This window comes from Symsagittifera roscoffensis, chromosome 4 (genome assembly GCF_963678635.1).
Source record: "Symsagittifera roscoffensis chromosome 4, txSymRosc1.1, whole genome shotgun sequence".
Lineage (NCBI taxonomy): Eukaryota > Metazoa > Xenacoelomorpha > Acoela > Convolutidae > Symsagittifera > Symsagittifera roscoffensis.
Window position 1 is genome coordinate 68879721 of NC_087065.1, and position 20631 is coordinate 68900351.

General features: G+C 32.5%; 1 protein-coding gene across 2 annotated transcripts; it reads left to right on the forward strand.

Moving 5' to 3' along the window:
* The first annotated feature begins 741 nt into the window (after positions 1-741).
* LOC134844651 (acid-sensing ion channel 5-like) lies at positions 742-20431 on the forward strand. Of its 2 annotated transcripts, XM_063861448.1 has the most exons (3): positions 742-811; positions 18310-19400; positions 19496-20431. In XM_063861448.1, the coding sequence occupies exons 2-3, from the start codon at positions 18881-18883 to the stop codon at positions 19720-19722; spliced, it is 747 nt and encodes a 248-aa protein (XP_063717518.1). In that variant the 5' UTR covers positions 742-811; positions 18310-18880; the 3' UTR covers positions 19723-20431. The 2 variants fall into 2 exon arrangements, with proteins under 2 accessions (XP_063717518.1, XP_063717517.1); XM_063861447.1 differs by lacking the exon at positions 742-811 and having other exon boundaries at positions 18133-19400.
* The last annotated feature ends 200 nt before the right edge of the window (positions 20432-20631 follow it).

The following is a 20631-nucleotide window of genomic DNA, read 5'->3' on the forward strand; positions in this document are numbered from 1 at the left end:
GCAAGCAATTCATATCAGAACGATTTCTTTATCGACTTTCGATGTACTTTTTGGGTCCTTGCTGCTCTTGGAACATTCCCGTTTTAGTTGTATCTCCGACAAATTATACATATGTTGGCCGTTGCATCGACCGGTTTGTCCTTCAGCGTCGGTCCCGGATAAAATAACCACCCGGACTGAGATACTCGACTCATGTTTTGAACAAAATAGTCGAGCGATATGTCTGGTTTTTGAGTTTGAGATGGTCGAACGAAGGCTCCAGTCAAGTCACGACAAATCCTGGACCAATTATGGTCAAATCATGGGTCGACCCATCTGAACAAACTCCCCTCTTAATAGAACAAGTGAACAATCTCCCCTCTAGCGTTTAATTCAAGCCGCATGGCTTACATTTATCACAAATTACACGTCAGGCAAATTCAAGCCGCATGGCTTACATGTATTATGCTCAAAGCTCAAATCTGATTGGCTATAATATATTACTTTTCACCTAGTGACCAATCTCCCCACTGAGTTGATTTAGTGGGAGATTGTTCACTTGGTCCCATGGGTCAAATAATTTTTGCCAGTAAAATTTTTTTGGCAATTTAAATCGTTCGGCTTATTTTTTTGTCGATTCAAATTTGTCATAGGAAGACGCAAAAATCAGTTTTATACAAAATTGCAAAATTTCGAACTGTTTTGGATGGCGATACATCACATAAAGCTTTTGCGGGATTTAGAGGACTAAAATATTGTGATAAATATTTTCTAAATAATTCACCGAACTTGTTAAGAGCATTTTTGTTTATTTTGAAAAAGGAAAAGAAAGGTTTTATACTTTTATTGCATCTCAGACTTTTGATGTTTTTTGCATTATTTATTTAGGCGCCCATAAAAAAATAAAAAACCTTAATGACCAGGGGCGCAAAACTTTAGAACTCTTGCTGAAAAACAACTGAATTATACTTGAGCTGCTATATAGCCTTTGATTTTTATTTGTACTTTCTGTTTGAAGAGTAAGAAGTAAGAACCCTCCGCAAAAGTTTGAAACGTAAGAAAGTTGTCATAAACATTGAAACTTTTTTTTGCATATCAAAAAACTGTATTCGTTCATTTATTTATCATATGAGTCTAGTTTTCAGGCCTTACGTTTTTAACTGCTAGTGTTCTTTGTTTTTTTCTTTTATTTCTGAGTTGCAAATATGTTTTACCGTCGCATTCTCAACTTAAATGGCATAATTTTGGCATGTTGTTTTTTTGCTTTTATCCATTATAGTTGATTTACCGCTGCTTGTTGAAACGTGATACTCTTAGACTCTTAATACTCTTTCAAAAATTGAAAAGATATCTTAATGAATATCTTTTAGTTATTTATCTTTTCATTAGATTGACAAAAACTGCAATTATTGATTGTTACACAGATTAAAATTTTCAACCCCGTTTCACTTGTTTGCCCAGCAAAATCAGGTACCGCAAATAATCAGCGGAATAGATCGACTGATATATCATATTAATGCCCTTTCAGTCATAGTTTGAACGGAATTTGAAACCTTGAAAAACATTTCGCAGAGTTAAAAAAAATTTGAAATTTTTATATTTTAGTCAATTTTCTAGCTAATACAGTGAGCGTGCAAGCTTACTATAGATTATTTAAGCTCAGTTTAAGCCGTGAAAATTTATTTTCACTCAAGTTAAGATTTTTTTTGTTATTAGCGCCATTTTAAGAATCAAAATCATGTTAAGAATCAAAAACTTATTACTAAGATTTTTTTGTTTTGTTTTAGTAAATATTCTTCAAAAACTAAATAGAAAAAGCGTTTTACTGAATATTTTTGTTTTTGTAAATATTCTTCTAATTATTTTTTTTTTCAATTGACCTACTTTACTATGTCGATTATGCTTAAAATCTTTTTTTTGTTAACATCTGTTTATCACACCACGCAGAAAAAAAAAACGAAACTCTCAGTCGGAACATTCTGTGCTACTTGCACAGTAACCGGCTGTCCTTGATTTATTTAGATTTGCTTTTTACCTTTTTTTAGAACTCACATCCAAAAAACTGTATAGTTTGGTGTTTTATAACAGGTTTTGTTTTTACGACATTCGAAGACAACGGAAAAACTTTTTAAGGGCTTCATGATTAAACAACATCTTGTGCTTTTGTTCCGATCACTTTTCCTGTGCCTTTGTTCCAAATTAACAATGGTGAATTTTGTGCTTTTTTTCTGACGCAGTTTGACTACCTCAAAAAACTTCAGTGGAATCAATTGCTGTATCAGAAAGAAGACTTCGCTTGTGATAGGAGTTGAAAAATAACCCGCCCTTTACTGATAGAAAAAAATTAGCGAAAAATGTTTTTTTTTTAAATTCTTTGATAAGAAAATTCTCAGTTTTGAACTTCTGTGTTTCAATCGTAGGAGTCTGAACATTTTGTGTCACTTGAACAGTAACTGGTTATCCTTGCTGTTCCGATCACTCAAAATTTTGGGAAGAAATTTGCATACGAGCGTGTCTAGATTTTATTCATTTTTCTCTTTTTGTTTTCCCCGCAAAATCCAGTACCACAAACAATCAGCGAAATAACTCGGTGAAAAAATCATTTTAACGGCTTTTCAGCCATAGTTTGAACGATTGGTGAAAACTAAAAAGTTTTCTAAGTGTTGAGAAAAACCGGTTTGAAATTTTTGTGTTTTGGTCAATTTTCTAGCTAATAAAGTGAGCGTGCAAGCTTACTATAACTTGTTTAAGATCAATTTAAGCCTGGAAAATTTAAGTTCATTCAATTTAAGTTATTTTTTTTATTTCAAGCGCCATTTTGAGAATAAAAAATTCGAAGTTACAAAAAAGTTCTGCATAAAAAATTTCAAAAAGTTTTCGAAATTTGTAATATTTTTTCCAGTATATTTTTTTTCTTCAAATCTTTTTTCAATTGACATACTTTACTATGTCGATTATGCTTAAAATATTTTTTTTGTTAACATCTGTTTATCACAACACGCAGAAAAAAAACGAAACTCTCAGTCGGAACATTCTGTGCTACTTGCACAGTAACCGGCTGTCCTTGATTTATTTAGATTTGCTTTTTACCTTTTTTTAGAACTCACATCCAAAAAACTGTATAGTTTGGTGTTTTATAACAGGTTTTGTTTTTACGACATTCGAAGACAACGGAAAAACTTTTTAAGGGCTTCATGATTAAACAACATCTTGTGCTTTTGTTCCGATCACTTTTCCTGTGCCTTTGTTCCAAATTAACAATGGTGAAATTTGTGCTTTTTTTCTGACGCAGTTTGACTACCTCAAAAAACTTCAGTGGAATCAATTGCTGTATCATAAAGAAGACTTCGCTTGTGATAGGAGTTGAAAAATAACCCGCCCTTTACTGATAGAAAAAAATTAGCGAAAAATGTTTTTTTTTAAATTCTTTTATAAGAAAATTCTCAGTTTTGAACTTCTGTGTTTCAATCGTAGGAGTCTGAACATTTTGTGTCACTTGAACAGTAACTGGTTATCCTTGCTGTTCCGATCACTCAAAATTTTGAGAAGAAATTTGCATACGAGCGTGTCTAGATTTTATTCCTTTTTCTCTTTTTGTTTTCCCCGCAAAATCCAGTACCACAAACAATCAGCGAAATAACTCGGTGAAAAAATCATTTTAACGGCTTTTCAGCCATAGTTTGAACGATTGGTGAAAACTAAAAAGTTTTCTAAGTGTTGAGAAAAACCGGTTTGAAATTTTTGTGTTTTGGTCAATTTTCTAGCTAATAAAGTGAGCGTGCAAGCTTACTATAACTTGTTTAAGATCAATTTAAGCCTGGAAAATTTATTTTCGATCAATTTAGGTTATTTTTTTTAGTTCAAGCGCCATTTTGAGAATAAAAATTTCGAAGTTACAAAAAAGTTCTGCATAAAAAATTTCAAAAAGTTTTCGAAAATTGTAATATTTTTTCCAGTATATTTTTTTTCTTCAAATCTTTTTTCAATTGACCTACTTTACTATGTCGATTATGCTTAAAATCTTTTTTTTGTTAACATCTGTTTATCACACCACGCAGAAAAAAAAAACGAAACTCTCAGTCGGAACATTCTGTGCTACTTGCACAGTAACCGGCTGTCCTTGATTTATTTAGATTTGCTTTTTACCTTTTTTTAGAACTCACATCCAAAAAAACTGTATAGTTTGTAGTTTTATAACAGGTTTTGTTTTTACGACATTCGAAGACAACGGAAAAATTTTTAAGGGCTTCATGATTAAACAACATCTTGTGCTTTTGTTCCGATCACTTTTCCTGTGCCTTTGTTCCAAATTAACAATGGTGAAATTTGTGCTTTTTTTCTGACGCAGTTTGACTACCTCAAAAAACTTCAGTGGAATCAATTGCTGTATCATAAAGAAGACTTCGCTTGTGATAGGAGTTGAAAAATAACCCGCCCTTTACTGATAGAAAAAAATTAGCGAAAAATGTTTTTTTTAAATTCTTTTATAAGAAAATTCTCAGTTTTGAACTTCTGTGTTTCAATCGTAGGAGTCTGAACATTTTGTGTCACTTGAACAGTAACTGGTTATCCTTGCTGTTCCGATCACTCAAAATTTTGGGAAGAAATTTGCATACGAGCGTGTCTAGATTTTATTCATTTTTCTCTTTTTGTTTTCCCCGCAAAATCCAGTACCACAAACAATCAGCGAAATAACTCGGTGAAAAAATCATTTTAATGGCTTTTCAGCCATAGTTTGAACGATTGGTGAAAACTAAAAAGTTTTCTAAGTGTTGAGAAAAACCGGTTTGAAATTTTTGTGTTTTGGTCAATTTTCTAGCTAATAAAGTGAGCGTGCAAGCTTACTATAACATGTTTAAGATCAATTTAAGCCTGGAAAATTTAATTTCATTCAATTTAAGTTATTTTTTTTATTTCAAGCGCCATTTTGAGAATAAAAAATTCGAAGTTACAAAAAAGTTCTGCATAACAAAATTTCAAAAAGTTTTCGAAATTTGTAATTTTTTTCCAGTATTTTTTTTTCTTCAAATCTTTTTTCAATTGACCTACTTTACTATGTCGGTTATGCTTAAAATTTTTTTTGTTAACATCTGTTTATCACACCACGCAGAAAAAAAAACGAAACTCTCAGTCGGAACATTCTGTGCTACTTGCACAGTAACCGGCTGTCCTTGATTTATTTAGATTTGCTTTTTACCTTTTTTTAGAACTCACATCCACCAAAAAACTGTATAGTTTGGTGTTTTATAACAGGTTTTGTTTTTACGACATTCGAAGACAACGGAAAAACTTTTTAAGGGCTTCATGATTAAACAACATCTTGTGCTTTTGTTCCGATCACTTTTCCTGTGCCTTTGTTCCAAATTAACAATGGTGAAATTTGTGCTTTTTTTCTGACGCAGTTTGACTACCTCAAAAAACTTCAGTGGAATCAATTGCTGTATCATAAAGAAGACTTCGCTTGTGATAGGAGTTGAAAAATAACCCGCCCTTTACTGATAGAAAAAAATTAGCGAAAAATGTTTTTTTTAAATTCTTTTATAAGAAAATTCTCAGTTTTGAACTTCTGTGTTTCAATCGTAGGAGTCTGAACATTTTGTGTCACTTGAACAGTAACTGGTTATCCTTGCTGTTCCGATCACTCAAAATTTTGGGAAGAAATTTGCATACGAGCGTGTCTAGATTTTATTCATTTTTCTCTTTTTGTTTTCCCCGCAAAATCCAGTACCACAAACAATCAGCGAAATAACTCGGTGAAAAAATCATTTTAACGGCTTTTCAGCCATAGTTTGAACGATTGGTGAAAACTAAAAAGTTTTCTAAGTGTTGAGAAAAACCGGTTTGAAATTTTTGTGTTTTGGTCAATTTTCTAGCTAATAAAGTGAGCGTGCAAGCTTACTATAACATGTTTAAGATCAATTTAAGCCTGGAAAATTTAATTTCATTCAATTTAAGTTATTTTTTTATTTCAAGCGCCATTTTGAGAATAAAAAATTCGAAGTTACAAAAAAGTTCTGCATAAAAAATTTCAAAAAGTTTTCGAAATTTGTAATATTTTTTCCAGTATATTTTTTTTCTTCAAATCTTTTTTCAATTGGCCTTTTTTACCATGTCTTATTTGGTTAAAATCTTTTGTTTCTGTTCACATCTGTTTATTACACCACGCAGAAAATACGAAACTAAATCGAATGTTTTTTTTTTTGAAGTCTTTGGTCGTAACATTCTGGGTTACTTGCTCAGTAACCGGCTGTCCTTGTTTTATTTAGTTTTACTTCTCAATTCACAACCTCACAGTTTATTTATTTAGGTGTATATAAAGATGTTTTGTTGTTCCGACATTCGAAGAATACGGAATAATCGTTTAATGCTCAGGATTAGTTTCAATCTTGTGATTTTGTTCCGATCATTTTTCGGTGTGGGAAGTAAAAATGTTGAAAATTGTGTTTTGTTTTCTGACGCATTTTGGCTACCTCAAAAAATACATGGAATCAATTGTGGTATCATAAAAAAGCCTTCACTAGCGATAGGAGCCCAAGTTTCTTTGAAAATAGAACCGATACATAGAAATGACAGTTTCAAATTTTTTTTCAACAATTTTGCCAGTAGTACATTCAATTTTTGCAAATGTTTAATCAATTAAGCCGCCCTGTAATGATAAATTAATTGCAAAAACATAAACAAAAACAATTTTGAACTTCTTTATTTAATCGTTGAAGTCACTTGCACAGCAGCTCGTTTTCCTTGCTGTTTTGACCGGTAGAAAAATTGAAGAGCAAATTTTTATTCGGGAGTGATTAATGTTTTTTCTTTTTTTCCAGGCAAAACTTTGTATTCTTTCTATTAAATTTAATCATCGGGTTGCATCGAGTGAAATATCATATTGAAAGCCTTTCAGTCATATGTTGAACAATTTCAAAAAACTTTAGAAAAGTGGTTTTCTCAGTGATGCGCAATACGAGCAATATTTTTTGTTTCTCGAAATGAGTAGATCATGAAAGCTTCCCTCATCTATAATGATAAATGAATTTTTAAACAAAAAAATTGACCAAAAAAACCTAGTTTTGCCTTTAAACTCACAACCACACAGCTTAATTTTATAGGTGTTTTATAACGAGGTTTTGTTATTCCGACATTCGAAAAAAAGACGTAATGATTGTTTACAATTCCATGATAAGTCAAAATCTTGTGTTTTTGTTCCGATAATTTTTCGATGTGTGAAGTAACTTTAAAGAATTTGTGTTTTCTTTTGTGACCTATTTTGACTATTTCAAAGTAAACTCGCATGGAATCAATTGTGGTATCATAATAAAGCCTTCCCTACAACACCTTTAAGAAGAATACTTCAGATTTTTTTTCATTTCATGAACAACTATTATTCATATTTGCAGGTTTTTACTGAGTTTATCCGCCCTTTACTCTTAAAAAAAATTTATTTATAGTTTTATTGTTAAACTTCTGAACTTCTGTATTTCAATAGTTGAGGTCTGAACATTTTGTGTAGCTATTTATCCTTGTTTCGACCATTTGAAAAATGGGGAGAAACTTTGTATCGGGTGTATTTAATTTTTTTTTCTTTTTTTCCTCAAAGCAAAGGTTAAAATTCCAAAAATTTTTGCAAAAAATTGAAATTTTTTTAAAAGTTTTTTAAAAAAATTTTTACATTTTTTTTTCATTATTCTGAGTCAATTTTATTCAAGAACTGTTTTTCGGATGGCCTTTTTTTACTATGACTGTCAAATATGCCTAGGTTCTTTTTTTTCGTTCAGATCTTTGTTTTTTCACACCATGCGGAAAAAAAACTATTTTGAAAAAAAAATGTTTTTGTATTTTTCTAAAACTGTGGTCGGAACATTTTGTGCAATCCATGTTTACTTCTCGAATTCTTTATGTTCATGAAGACATCCATCAGTTTGATGAGAGATGAGATATTAGGGTTAAATATTGATCAAAAACTGTGGTCTGAACATTCTGCGGCTATCCATGTTTACTTCTCGAAATGGGCCTTTTTTTTAGGTCGTCGACCAAAATGATTTTTCTGGCTCTCCCAAAGCACTGTTTTTTTTTCAAATTTTGTCGGCCTTTTTTGTCGGTGTTTTTTTAGGTCGTCGACCAAATTGATTTTTCTGGCTCTCCCAAAGCACTGTTTTATTCCAATTTTGGTTAAACTTTCTGCGCCGCAGGCAAAATCTTGAGAAAACGGGCCAAAAAAGGCGTTTTTAGGCACTTTTTGGAAAATTTCGACAAAAAAATCTCGTTTTTTCGGCGCGCGCTCCCCCCCTCAAAACTAGTATATAGTATATATTGCCCCCCCCCCCCTAAATATGCCCTGTGCATCAGTATGATGAGAGATGAGATATTAGTGTTAAATATGGATCAAAAATTAGATTGGAAATAATATATAAAAATTCAAAAAGTATCAGCGGCTGATTTATGCACTTCATTCGGGAAATGAACATGGCAATCTTATCCAACATTTGATTAGACCCGAACCCGAACTTGTAAATGCGTTCGAATCAAGAAATCCAAAATACGCTGAGCAAATACTTTTGACAAAAAAACTGTTTAATAGTCAATTGTCTTAGGCTATAAAAAATTGCGTCTTTTTGTCTATTTTTCTGTATTCCTATAACCAAAAAAGTGACTTCTCTTAATCTAGTTTTTTCTTGCAAAGCTTAAGATCAAAAGTGAGAGTGCATTTTAAGTGCAAGTTCAATTACAGTTTTAGCGTCAGCTTAAAGTCTTAAAAACAGCTTAACATCCTTAAATGAATAAGCGGAGACCTCATACAGCTTTGATCTTTGAATTAATTTACAGAGCTACAGTGATTTTTTCAATTCTTTTGGTACGCAGGTAGGCTTTTGTGGGACGTTATCTCAAGTTAAGTTGAATTTGTTCCAAACATATTCTAGAACGAGTTCATTGTTATTTTTATCTGTTTTTTTTTGGCTGTTAGCTGACTATCTTATAACATCTTAAGCTTTCTGTTTCAAAAAACTAATTTTAAGCGCAGATTACGTCGTAGTCTTCAAAATTAAAGAATCTAACTGTCTTGTTTACACTCAAGTTCAAAAGTAGTTTGTTTTTGTCCAACAATTCTTTTTGTTTTTGTCAACACATTTTCATGGTCTCTTTTTTAAAAGTTTTGTTTTCAGACTGCGTTCAAGTAGCTGTATCATCGGCATAAAAATAAACATTGTGTTTTTTCTTCTTTATTGGTATATCATCAAAATACAGATTGAAAAATAGAGGTCCTAAAATTGAATCCTATAGGACTTTGCGATTAGATTTTGTTGATGCATACCAACTAATTGCGACCTGATGAATATGAAACTAGAATATCATAGGCTGGTCCTCTTTTACCATCATGATAACATTTGTTCAAGAGAGGTTTGAGATCATTGGTATCAAACGCTGTTCGTAAGTCAAGAAACGCACACTTGGTTTCAATGGCTTAGTTGTCCCAGTCAAATCTGATTTCGTCATCTGATCAGTCTTTTGATAAAAATCGTTGATAGCAAAAAAGTAAAAAAAAATCGTTTATCAGAACACACTGCAAACCCAAGCCATAAAGAAAATGCACAGTAACCGGCTGTCCTTGATTTATTTAGATTTGCTTTTTACCTTTTTTTAGAACTCACATCCACCAAAAAACTGTATAGTTTGGTGTTTTATAACAGGTTTTGTTTTTACGACATTCGAAGACAACGGAAAAACTTTTTAAGGGCTTCATGATTAAACAACATCTTGTGCTTTTGTTCCGATCACTTTTCCTGTGCCTTTGTTCCAAATTAACAATGGTGAAATTTGTGTTTTTTTTCTGACGCAGTTTGACTACCTCAAAAAACTTCAGTGGAATCAATTGCTGTATCATAAAGAAGACTTCGCTTGTGATAGGAGTTGAAAAATAACCCGCCCTTTACTGATAGAAAAAAATTAGCGAAAAATGTTTTTTTTTAAATTCTTTTATAAGAAAATTCTCAGTTTTGAACTTCTGTGTTTCAATCGTAGGAGTCTGAACATTTTGTGTCACTTGAACAGTAACTGGTTATCCTTGCTGTTCCGATCACTCAAAATTTTGGGAAGAAATTTGCATACGAGCGTGTCTAGATTTTATTCATTTTTCTCTTTTTGTTTTCCCCGCAAAATCCAGTACCACAAACAATCAGCGAAATAACTCGGTGAAAAAATCATTTTAACGGCTTTTCAGCCATAGTTTGAACGATTGGTGAAAACTAAAAAGTTTTCTAAACGTTGAGAAAAACCGGTTTGAAATTTTTGTGTTTTGGTCAATTTTCTAGCTAATAAAGTGAGCGTGCAAGCTTACTATAACATGTTTAAGATCAATTTAAGCCTGGAAAATTTAATTTCATTCAATTTAAGTTATTTTTTTTGTTTCAAGCGCCATTTTGAGAATAAAAAATTCGAAGTTACAAAAAAGTTCTGCATAAAAAATTTCAAAAAGTTTTCGAAATTTGTAATATTTTTTCCAGTATATTTTTTTTCTTCAAATCTTTTTTCAATTGGCCTTTTTTACCATGTCTTATTTGGTTAAAATCTTTTGTTTCTGTTCACATCTGTTTATTACACCACGCAGAAAATACGAAACTAAATCGAATGTTTTTTTTTTGAAGTCTTTGGTCGTAACATTCTGGGTTACTTGCTCAGTAACCGGCTGTCCTTGTTTTATTTAGTTTTACTTCTCAATTCACAACCTCACAGTTTATTTATTTAGGTGTATATAAAGATGTTTTGTTGTTCCGACATTCGAAGAATACGGAATAATCGTTTAATGCTCAGGATTAGTTTCAATCTTGTGATTTTGTTCCGATCATTTTTCGGTGTGGGAAGTAAAAATGTTGAAAATTGTGTTTTGTTTTCTGACGCATTTTGGCAAAAAAACTGACGCGTTTAATAGTCAATTTGTTTTCTGACGCGTTTTCTGACGCATTTTGTAGAAAAATTGAAGAGCAAATTTTTATTCGGGAGTGATTAATGTTTTTTCTTTTTTTCCAGGCAAAACTTTGTATTCTTTCTATTAAATTTAATCATCGGGTTGCATCGAGTGAAATATCATATTGAAAGCCTTTCAGTCATATGTTGAACAATTTCAAAAAACTTTAGAAAAGTGGTTTTCTCAGTGATGCGCAATACGAGCAATATTTTTTGTTTCTCGAAATGAGTAGATCATCAAAGCTTCCCTCATCTATAATGATAAATGAATTTTTAAACAAAAAAATTGACCAAAAAAACCTAGTTTTGCCTTTAAACTCACAACCACACAGCTTAATTTTTTAGGTGTTTTATAACGAGGTTTTGTTATTCCGACATTCGAAAAAAAGACGTAATGATTGTTTGACGCATTTTGGCAAAAAAACTGTTTAATAGTCAATTGTCTTAGGCTATAAAAAATTGCGTCTTTTTGTCTATTTTTCTGTATTCCTATAACCAAAAAAGTGACTTCTCTTAATCTAGTTTTTTCTTGCAAAGCTTAAGATCAAAAGTGAGAGTGCATTTTAAGTGCAAGTTCAATTACAGTTTTAGCGTCAGCTTAAAGTCTTAAAAACAGCTTAACATCCTTAAATGAATAAGCGGAGACCTCATACAGCTTTGATCTTTGAATTAATTTACAGAGCTACAGTGGTTTTTTCAATTCTTTTGGTACGCAGGTAGGCTTTTGTGGGACGTTATCTCAAGTTAAGTTGAATTTGTTCCAAACATATTCTAGAACGAGTTCATTGTTATTTTTATCTGTTTTTGTTTGGCTGTTAGCTGACTATCTTATAACATCTTAAGCTTTCTGTTTCAAAAAACTAATTTTAAGCGCAGATTACGTCGTAGTCTTCAAAATTAAAGAATCTAACTGTCTTGTTTACACTCAAGTTCAAAAGTAGTTTGTTTTTGTCCAACAATTCTTTTTGTTTTTGTCAACACATTTTCATGGTCTCTTTTTTAAAAGTTTTGTTTTCAGACTGCGTTCAAGTAGCTGTATCATCGGCATAAAAATAAACATTGTGTTTTTTCTTCTTTATTGGTATATCATCAAAATACAGATTGAAAAATAGAGGTCCTAAAATTGAATCCTATAGGACTTTGCGATTAGATTTTGTTGATGCATACCAACTAATTGCGACCTGATGAATATGAAACTAGAATATCATAGGCTGGTCCTCTTTTACCATCATGATAACATTTGTTCAAGAGAGGTTTGAGATCATTGGTATCAAACGCTGTTCGTAAGTCAAGAAACGCACACTTGGTTTCAATGGCTTAGTTGTCCCAGTCAAATCTGATTTCGTCATCTGATCAGTCTTTTGATAAAAATCGTTGATAGCAAAAAAGTAAAAAAAAATCGTTTATCAGAACACACTGCAAACCCAAGCCATAAAGAAAATGCACAGTAACCGGCTGTCCTTGATTTATTTAGATTTGCTTTTTACCTTTTTTTAGAACTCACATCCACCAAAAAACTGTATAGTTTGGTGTTTTATAACAGGTTTTGTTTTTACGACATTCGAAGACAACGGAAAAACTTTTTAAGGGCTTCATGATTAAACAACATCTTGTGCTTTTGTTCCGATCACTTTTCCTGTGCCTTTGTTCCAAATTAACAATGGTGAAATTTGTGCTTTTTTTCTGACGCAGTTTGACTACCTCAAAAAACTTCAGTGGAATCAATTGCTGTATCATAAAGAAGACTTCGCTTGTGATAGGAGTTGAAAAATAACCCGCCCTTTACTGATAGAAAAAAATTAGCGAAAAATGTTTTTTTTAAATTCTTTTATAAGAAAATTCTCAGTTTTGAACTTCTGTGTTTCAATCGTAGGAGTCTGAACATTTTGTGTCACTTGAACAGTAACTGGTTATCCTTGCTGTTCCGATCACTCAAAATTTTGGGAAGAAATTTGCATACGAGCGTGTCTAGATTTTATTCATTTTTCTCTTTTTGTTTTCCCCGCAAAATCCAGTACCACAAACAATCAGCGAAATAACTCGGTGAAAAAATCATTTTAACGGCTTTTCAGCCATAGTTTGAACGATTGGTGAAAACTAAAAAGTTTTCTAAGTGTTGAGAAAAACCGGTTTGAAATTTTTGTGTTTTGGTCAATTTTCTAGCTAATAAAGTGAGCGTGCAAGCTTACTATAACATGTTTAAGATCAATTTAAGCCTGGAAAATTTAATTTCATTCAATTTAAGTTATTTTTTTATTTCAAGCGCCATTTTGAGAATAAAAAATTCGAAGTTACAAAAAAGTTCTGCATAAAAAATTTCAAAAAGTTTTCGAAATTTGTAATATTTTTTCCAGTATATTTTTTTTCTTCAAATCTTTTTTCAATTGGCCTTTTTTACCATGTCTTATTTGGTTAAAATCTTTTGTTTCTGTTCACATCTGTTTATTACACCACGCAGAAAATACGAAACTAAATCGAATGTTTTTTTTTTTGAAGTCTTTGGTCGTAACATTCTGGGTTACTTGCTCAGTAACCGGCTGTCCTTGTTTTATTTAGTTTTACTTCTCAATTCACAACCTCACAGTTTATTTATTTAGGTGTATATAAAGATGTTTTGTTGTTCCGACATTCGAAGAATACGGAATAATCGTTTAATGCTCAGGATTAGTTTCAATCTTGTGATTTTGTTCCGATCATTTTTCGGTGTGGGAAGTAAAAATGTTGAAAATTGTGTTTTGTTTTCTGACGCATTTTGGCTACCTCAAAAAATACATGGAATCAATTGTGGTATCATAAAAAAGCCTTCACTAGCGATAGGAGCCCAAGTTTCTTTGAAAATAGAACCGATACATAGAAATGACAGTTTCAAATTTTTTTTCAACAATTTTGCCAGTAGTACATTCAATTTTTGCAAATGTTTAATCAATTAAGCCGCCCTGTAATGATAAATTAATTGCAAAAACATAAACAAAAACAATTTTGAACTTCTTTATTTAATCGTTGAAGTCACTTGCACAGCAGCTCGTTTTCCTTGCTGTTTTGACCGGTAGAAAAATTGAAGAGCAAATTTTTATTCGGGAGTGATTAATGTTTTTCTTTTTTTCCAGGCAAAACTTTGTATTCTTTCTATTAAATTTAATCATCGGGTTGCATCGAGTGAAATATCATATTGAAAGCCTTTCAGTCATATGTTGAACAATTTCAAAAAACTTTAGAAAAGTGGTTTTCTCAGTGATGCGCAATACGAGCAATATTTTTTGTTTCTCGAAATGAGTAGATCATGAAAGCTTCCCTCATCTATAATGATAAATGAATTTTTAAACAAAAAAATTGACCAAAAAAACCTAGTTTTGCCTTTAAACTCACAACCACACAGCTTAATTTTTTAGGTGTTTTATAACGAGGTTTTGTTATTCCGACATTCGAAAAAAAGACGTAATGATTGTTTACAATTCCATGATAAATCAAAATCTTGTGTTTTTGTTCCGATAATTTTTCGATGTGTGAAGTAACTTTAGTGAATTTGTGTTTTCTTTTGTGACCTATTTTGACTATTTCAAAGTAAACTCGCATGGAATCAATTGTGGTATCATAATAAAGCCTTCCCTACAACACCTTTAAGAAGAATACTTCAGATTTTTTTTCATTTCATGAACAACTATTATTCATATTTGCAGGTTTTTACTGAGTTTATCCGCCCTTTACTCTTAAAAAAAATATATTTATAGTTTTATTGTTAAAAAACTTCAATTTTGAACTTCTGTATTTCAATAGTTGAGGTCTGAACATTTTGTGTAGCTATTTATCCTTGTTTCGACCATTTGAAAAATGGGGAGAAACTTTGTATCGGGTGTATTTAATTTTTTTTTTCTTTTTTTCCTCAAAGCAAAGGTTAAAATTCCAAAAATTTTTGCAAAAAATTGAAATTTTTTTAAAAGTTTTTTAAAAAAATTTTTACATTTTTTTTTCATTATTCTGAGTCAATTTTATTCAAGAACTGTTTTTCGGATGGCCTTTTTTTTACTATGACTGTCAAATATGCCTAGGTTCTTTTTTTTCGTTCAGATCTTTGTTTTTTCACACCATGCGGAAAAAAAACTATTTTGAAAAAAAAATGTTTTTGTATTTTTCTAAAACTGTGGTCGGAACATTTTGTGCAATCCATGTTTACTTCTCGAATTCTTTATGTTCATGAAGACATCCATCAGTTTGATGAGAGATGAGATATTAGGGTTAAATATTGATCAAAAACTGTGGTCTGAACATTCTGCGGCTATCCATGTTTACTTCTCGAAATGGGCCTTTTTTTTAGGTCGTCGACCAAAATGATTTTTCTGGCTCTCCCAAAGCACTGTTTTTTTTCAAATTTTGTCGGCCTTTTTTTGTCGGTGTTTTTTTAGGTCGTCGACCAAATTGATTTTTCTGGCTCTCCCAAAGCACTGTTTTATTCCAATTTTGGTTAAACTTTCTGCGCCGCAGGCAAAATCTTGAGAAAACGGGCCAAAAAAGGCGTTTTTAGGCACTTTTTGGAAAATTTCGACAAAAAAATCTCGTTTTTTCGGCGCGCGCTCCCCCCCTCAAAACTAGTATATAGTATATATTGCCCCCCCCCCCTAAATATGCCCTGTGCATCAGTATGATGAGAGATGAGATATTAGTGTTAAATATGGATCAAAAATTAGATTGGAAATAATATATAAAAATTCAAAAAGTATCAGCGGCTGATTTATGCACTTCATTCGGGAAATGAACATGGCAATCTTATCCAACATTTGATTAGACCCGAACCCGAACTTGTAAATGCGTTCGAATCAAGAAATCCAAAATACGCTGAGCAAATACTTTTGACAAAAAAACTGTTTAATAGTCAATTGTCTTAGGCTATAAAAAATTGCGTCTTTTTGTCTATTTTTCTGTATTCCTATAACCAAAAAAGTGACTTCTCTTAATCTAGTTTTTTCTTGCAAAGCTTAAGATCAAAAGTGAGAGTGCATTTTAAGTGCAAGTTCAATTACAGTTTTAGCGTCAGCTTAAAGTCTTAAAAACAGCTTAACATCCTTAAATGAATAAGCGGAGACCTCATACAGCTTTGATCTTTGAATTAATTTACAGAGCTACAGTGATTTTTTCAATTCTTTTGGTACGCAGGTAGGCTTTTGTGGGACGTTATCTCAAGTTAAGTTGAATTTGTTCCAAACATATTCTAGAACGAGTTCATTGTTATTTTTATCTGTTTTTTTTGGCTGTTAGCTGACTATCTTATAACATCTTAAGCTTTCTGTTTCAAAAAACTAATTTTAAGCGCAGATTACGTCGTAGTCTTCAAAATTAAAGAATCTAACTGTCTTGTTTACACTCAAGTTCAAAAGTAGTTTGTTTTTGTCCAACAATTCTTTTTGTTTTTGTCAACACATTTTCATGGTCTCTTTTTTAAAAGTTTTGTTTTCAGACTGCGTTCAAGTAGCTGTATCATCGGCATAAAAATAGACATTGTGTTTTTTCTTCTTTATTGGTATATCATCAAAATACAGATTGAAAAATAGAGGTCCTAAAATTGAATCCTATAGGACTTTGCGATTAGATTTTGTTGATGCATACCAACTAATTGCGACCTGATGAATATGAAACTAGAATATCATAGGCTGGTCCTCTTTTACCATCATGATAACATTTGTTCACGAGAGGTTTGAGATCATTGGTATCAAACGCTGTTCGTAAGTCAAGAAACGCACACTTGGTTTCAATGGCTTAGTTGTCCCAGTCAAATCTGATTTCGTCATCTGATCAGTCTTTTGATAAAAATCGTTGATAGCAAAAAAGTAAAAAAAATCCTTTATCAGAACACACTGCAAACCCAAGCCATAAAGAAAATAAACGATTTTTTTTTCAATTGTTTATTAATCTCACTGGAACTGCTAAAATGTTTCAACGCAAATAATATCGACACAGCTGTAGATTTACTCAACGACTATTTGCAAATAAAGACAAAAACTAGCAAACTCTTATAATAACCCACACCCCAGCCAAAATAGCAAAATTTTGTCGAACAATCGTTGTTATTGAGACCGGTAACAACAACTAAATTAAAACATATCTTGAAAAAATTTGAAAATAAATTTAACCTAGGTTGCCACAAAACCAATCATCTTTTTATTCTATTGATACAAGAAAAATTGGAGCCGGTTTTAGTTGTTTTTTTTTCAAAAATAATTGACAAAGCAATTTTTCCGAGTTGATTAGAAATTGCAAACGTTTTATCTAATTAAAAGTAAGGAAATGAACTCGAGCCCTCCAATTTCAGACCAAGTTCACTTTTTTCTGTCCTTGCTGCATCACTAGAACGATTGATTTACAACCGATTTTCAGAATTTGTCACAAGATGTTGGGTAGTTACAATATGAAAAATTGAAAATTGATTTATTTTCGGCGCGCTTGCAACCTGAATCATGGACAGCTTGTTGAGCAACCTTTTGGATGGTGCTAAATTGCTGATAAAGATACGTCCTTTTGTACAGATGTTCATGAACAGAAAACACAATGTTTCGACCATAGTCTTAAAGGACTAGAAAAACAAAAAAATTGTTTAAAAAAAAATTAAGAAAAAATGTAATATTTTTTCAATTGTTTTGATTTTTTGAAGTTTTTGATTCCCAAAATGGCGTTAAAAACGCCAAAAACTAACTTTACCCGAGTAAAACTTAAGCATAATTAAGTTGTTGTAAATGGCTTAAATTAAGCATAAATGAGCCTGCTGGCGTGCTTTACTCGCTCGAAATTTGACGAAAAAATAATTTCAAACCGGTATTTCTCGACATCGAAATTTTCTAGGAAATTTTCTTTCTCAACTGTTTCGAAATGATATATCACTCAACGCAGTCCAATGATTATTTGTGGTACCTGATTTTGCGAGGAAAACAAAAAAAGAAAAAACTAAAGCTCACCCATTACAAAGTTCCTTCCTATTTTCAAGGGTGGGAACAATAAATTGAACTATTTTGAGTTAAGCCTATCTGCTAGAAAAACGAACGGATCTAGTGAACAACCGCGCATTTTGGAAAGGGGGATTTTAAAATAGTCTCAACTGAATTATAGGAGTCCTGAGGGATCAATTGAGTAATCTCTTCTCCAACCCATTCTCGCGTCGGGGGGGGGGGGGGGGGGGGGGGGTATCGAACTATTTCCTAACACTTGAAAATAGTTCGAATCTTATGAAATCATTAGACAGATTCTCCAACTAATGCGGAATACCAAAATTCACAATTTCAAAACTCAAAATACGTTCACGGTGAAAAAAAAGTTACTAAAACTGGTGCATTTAACAACGCATTTAACAACGCCGTCTTGAAGAATAGAAAAAGTGCTATTGCGTACATTATTCAGGGCTCCAGAGAACATTTTCAGATATTCAGATACAAATTTAGAACACAAACCCTGGTAACTTGTCAACCCCTCTCAATTTTCCAAAACAGTTTTCAGTTCGAAGAAGAATATAACTTATTTGACCAAGAAAACTTGGATATAGTTTGTGATACAATTTGACTATAAACTCGGATTGTAGTGAGACTAGTACCTTGCTTTCCATTTTGCCCACACGTCAAAAAATGCTACAACACAGCAGCGCAGTTTGTTCAGCCCAAGGCCAAACTATTTATACCAGCTATCTAAGGTTTCAAGTTTTTCTCCAACTTTCTCCGTATAGTTTCAAGTTCTTCTGAAATTTCCAACAACATAACCGTTGCTTATTTACTGTTTATGTATTTATTATTGCCCACAGTTCAGTTGAAAATTGAGAATTACCAATCTTTCCTCCATTTTTTAAAATTCAAAATACCCAAAAACTTTTTCCTCTGCTACGTAATTCTTCTATCAAAAGGTTTTCATATTGTTTGATAAACACACGCTTATACAGCTTAACTTTATTGTTAATTCATCAAATTACAATTACAAAATCATGTCTTCAACCACCAGCAAAGATTATGCTTCAATGCAGCCGCGTGAAAAATCAAACGGAGGAAAAGAGTCGCCAGATTTAGAAATGCTTGAAACCAGATTCGAACCCGAGAATTCTCCGCCAAAAACTTCCAAAAAACGAAGACAGGAAATCTTATCTGAATCGGCCGCTCAACTAAGAGATGCCACAGTTCCGCAAATAGCACGTGATCACAAAATCGTCAAACTTATTTGGCTCCTAATTTACATCGGACTTTTTATAACATTTTCTTTCTCACTTTATGAAATAGTGGCAAAATATTTCAGTTATCCTACTTCGGTTGAAATCGAAATTGTTTCCAGACCTAGACTGGAGTTTCCAGCCGTAACAGTTTGCAACGAGAATCCTGTCCGCAAATCGCTGGTCGGCAGAATTAAAGAATACAGCGACTTGCTTGTATTGGATGATTATGTAAAGAACTCACTGCAAGCCTTTGCAGCAGGTGCATTTGATGAGTTGGAATTTCATACATGCCAAGAAGGTTAGTTTATTGCGCTTGGTACAAGTACGACAATTGGGGGGATCTACTTAAAAATTTGGGCGGAAAAGATAAAGCCCCCTTTGTTTTTTTTTTAGATTATCGAGAGTGCACTAATAGTCACATCTGCATCCCTGTAGCTTGGATCTGCAACGATGTCGACAACTGTGGCGACAACAGTGACGAATCAGATGAACTGCACAACTGCACCGAAATTATCATGGAACAGATCGCATGGCTCTTTTTAACTAATTTGGATTTTACTTCTAAACAACCACCCCTCCTCCTATGGTATCTACTACAGAACCTCCACCCCTCTAAATAAAATTAGTTAATTAGCACTAGGGCTTTTTATTGAGAATTCTAATTCTGCAGCATTCTGAGTGTTCAAAATTTCGACTTACTTAATCTACTTAACAATCGCACCCTTTTTCTTCAAGAGGGGAGGTTGTTAAGCAGATCCTTCTTTGAAAATCTGGTATATATCAGAGAGTACCCTGGAAACATCCGATATGTCAAACCCTAAAGAGTTGCAAACATCCGAAAAACAGTTTTACAGGGACAAACTTCCCACATTTTTCAAAAAGTCGGACAAGATCCAGTTTATACCGTTCGTTTAACAGATGATGTAGTGGTCGAACTCTATAGTGGCAGGACCCTATAAAAAGATTAGAGCCGGTTATCGCCGCGAAGCCGCGACGCGTTTGTAGCGTGCCCACCGGCGACCTTAAACCGAGAGTCAGCTAATTGGAATCGGATAATTGAACTACGTCTAATTTTCGAAAATCTAGCCTCACAATTTTGCATAACTATTATATAAGTTCGATTGTTTGACATAGCGGATGTTTGACCCTGGGTTGCGGAACAAAACCAGGAAAGAAATATAAAAAAATTGTCAAATCTTGCAGAGCCAATATTGAAAGCAAATGGAACACAGAGGCAAAGCAGAGCTTTGCATCACTTGTGATGGAAAATAAATGAAAACCGCTACTAGCAGATAAACAGCCAAACGTAAGAAAAAATTCAAAGTTATTTCAAAGAATATATATAAAATAGCAAAAAAAAAATCAAAAAAAAATGGTTAAGCATTATTGCTCCCAGATGACTCCAAAAAATACCTCCAAAACGATGTATAAGCAACCGCAGCCTTATGAGCTGAACAGAAAGAACGAAAAAAAAACAGAAATAAGGAAAAAAACGTAAAAAAAACTGCTTTAAATTGAAATTTTTCGAC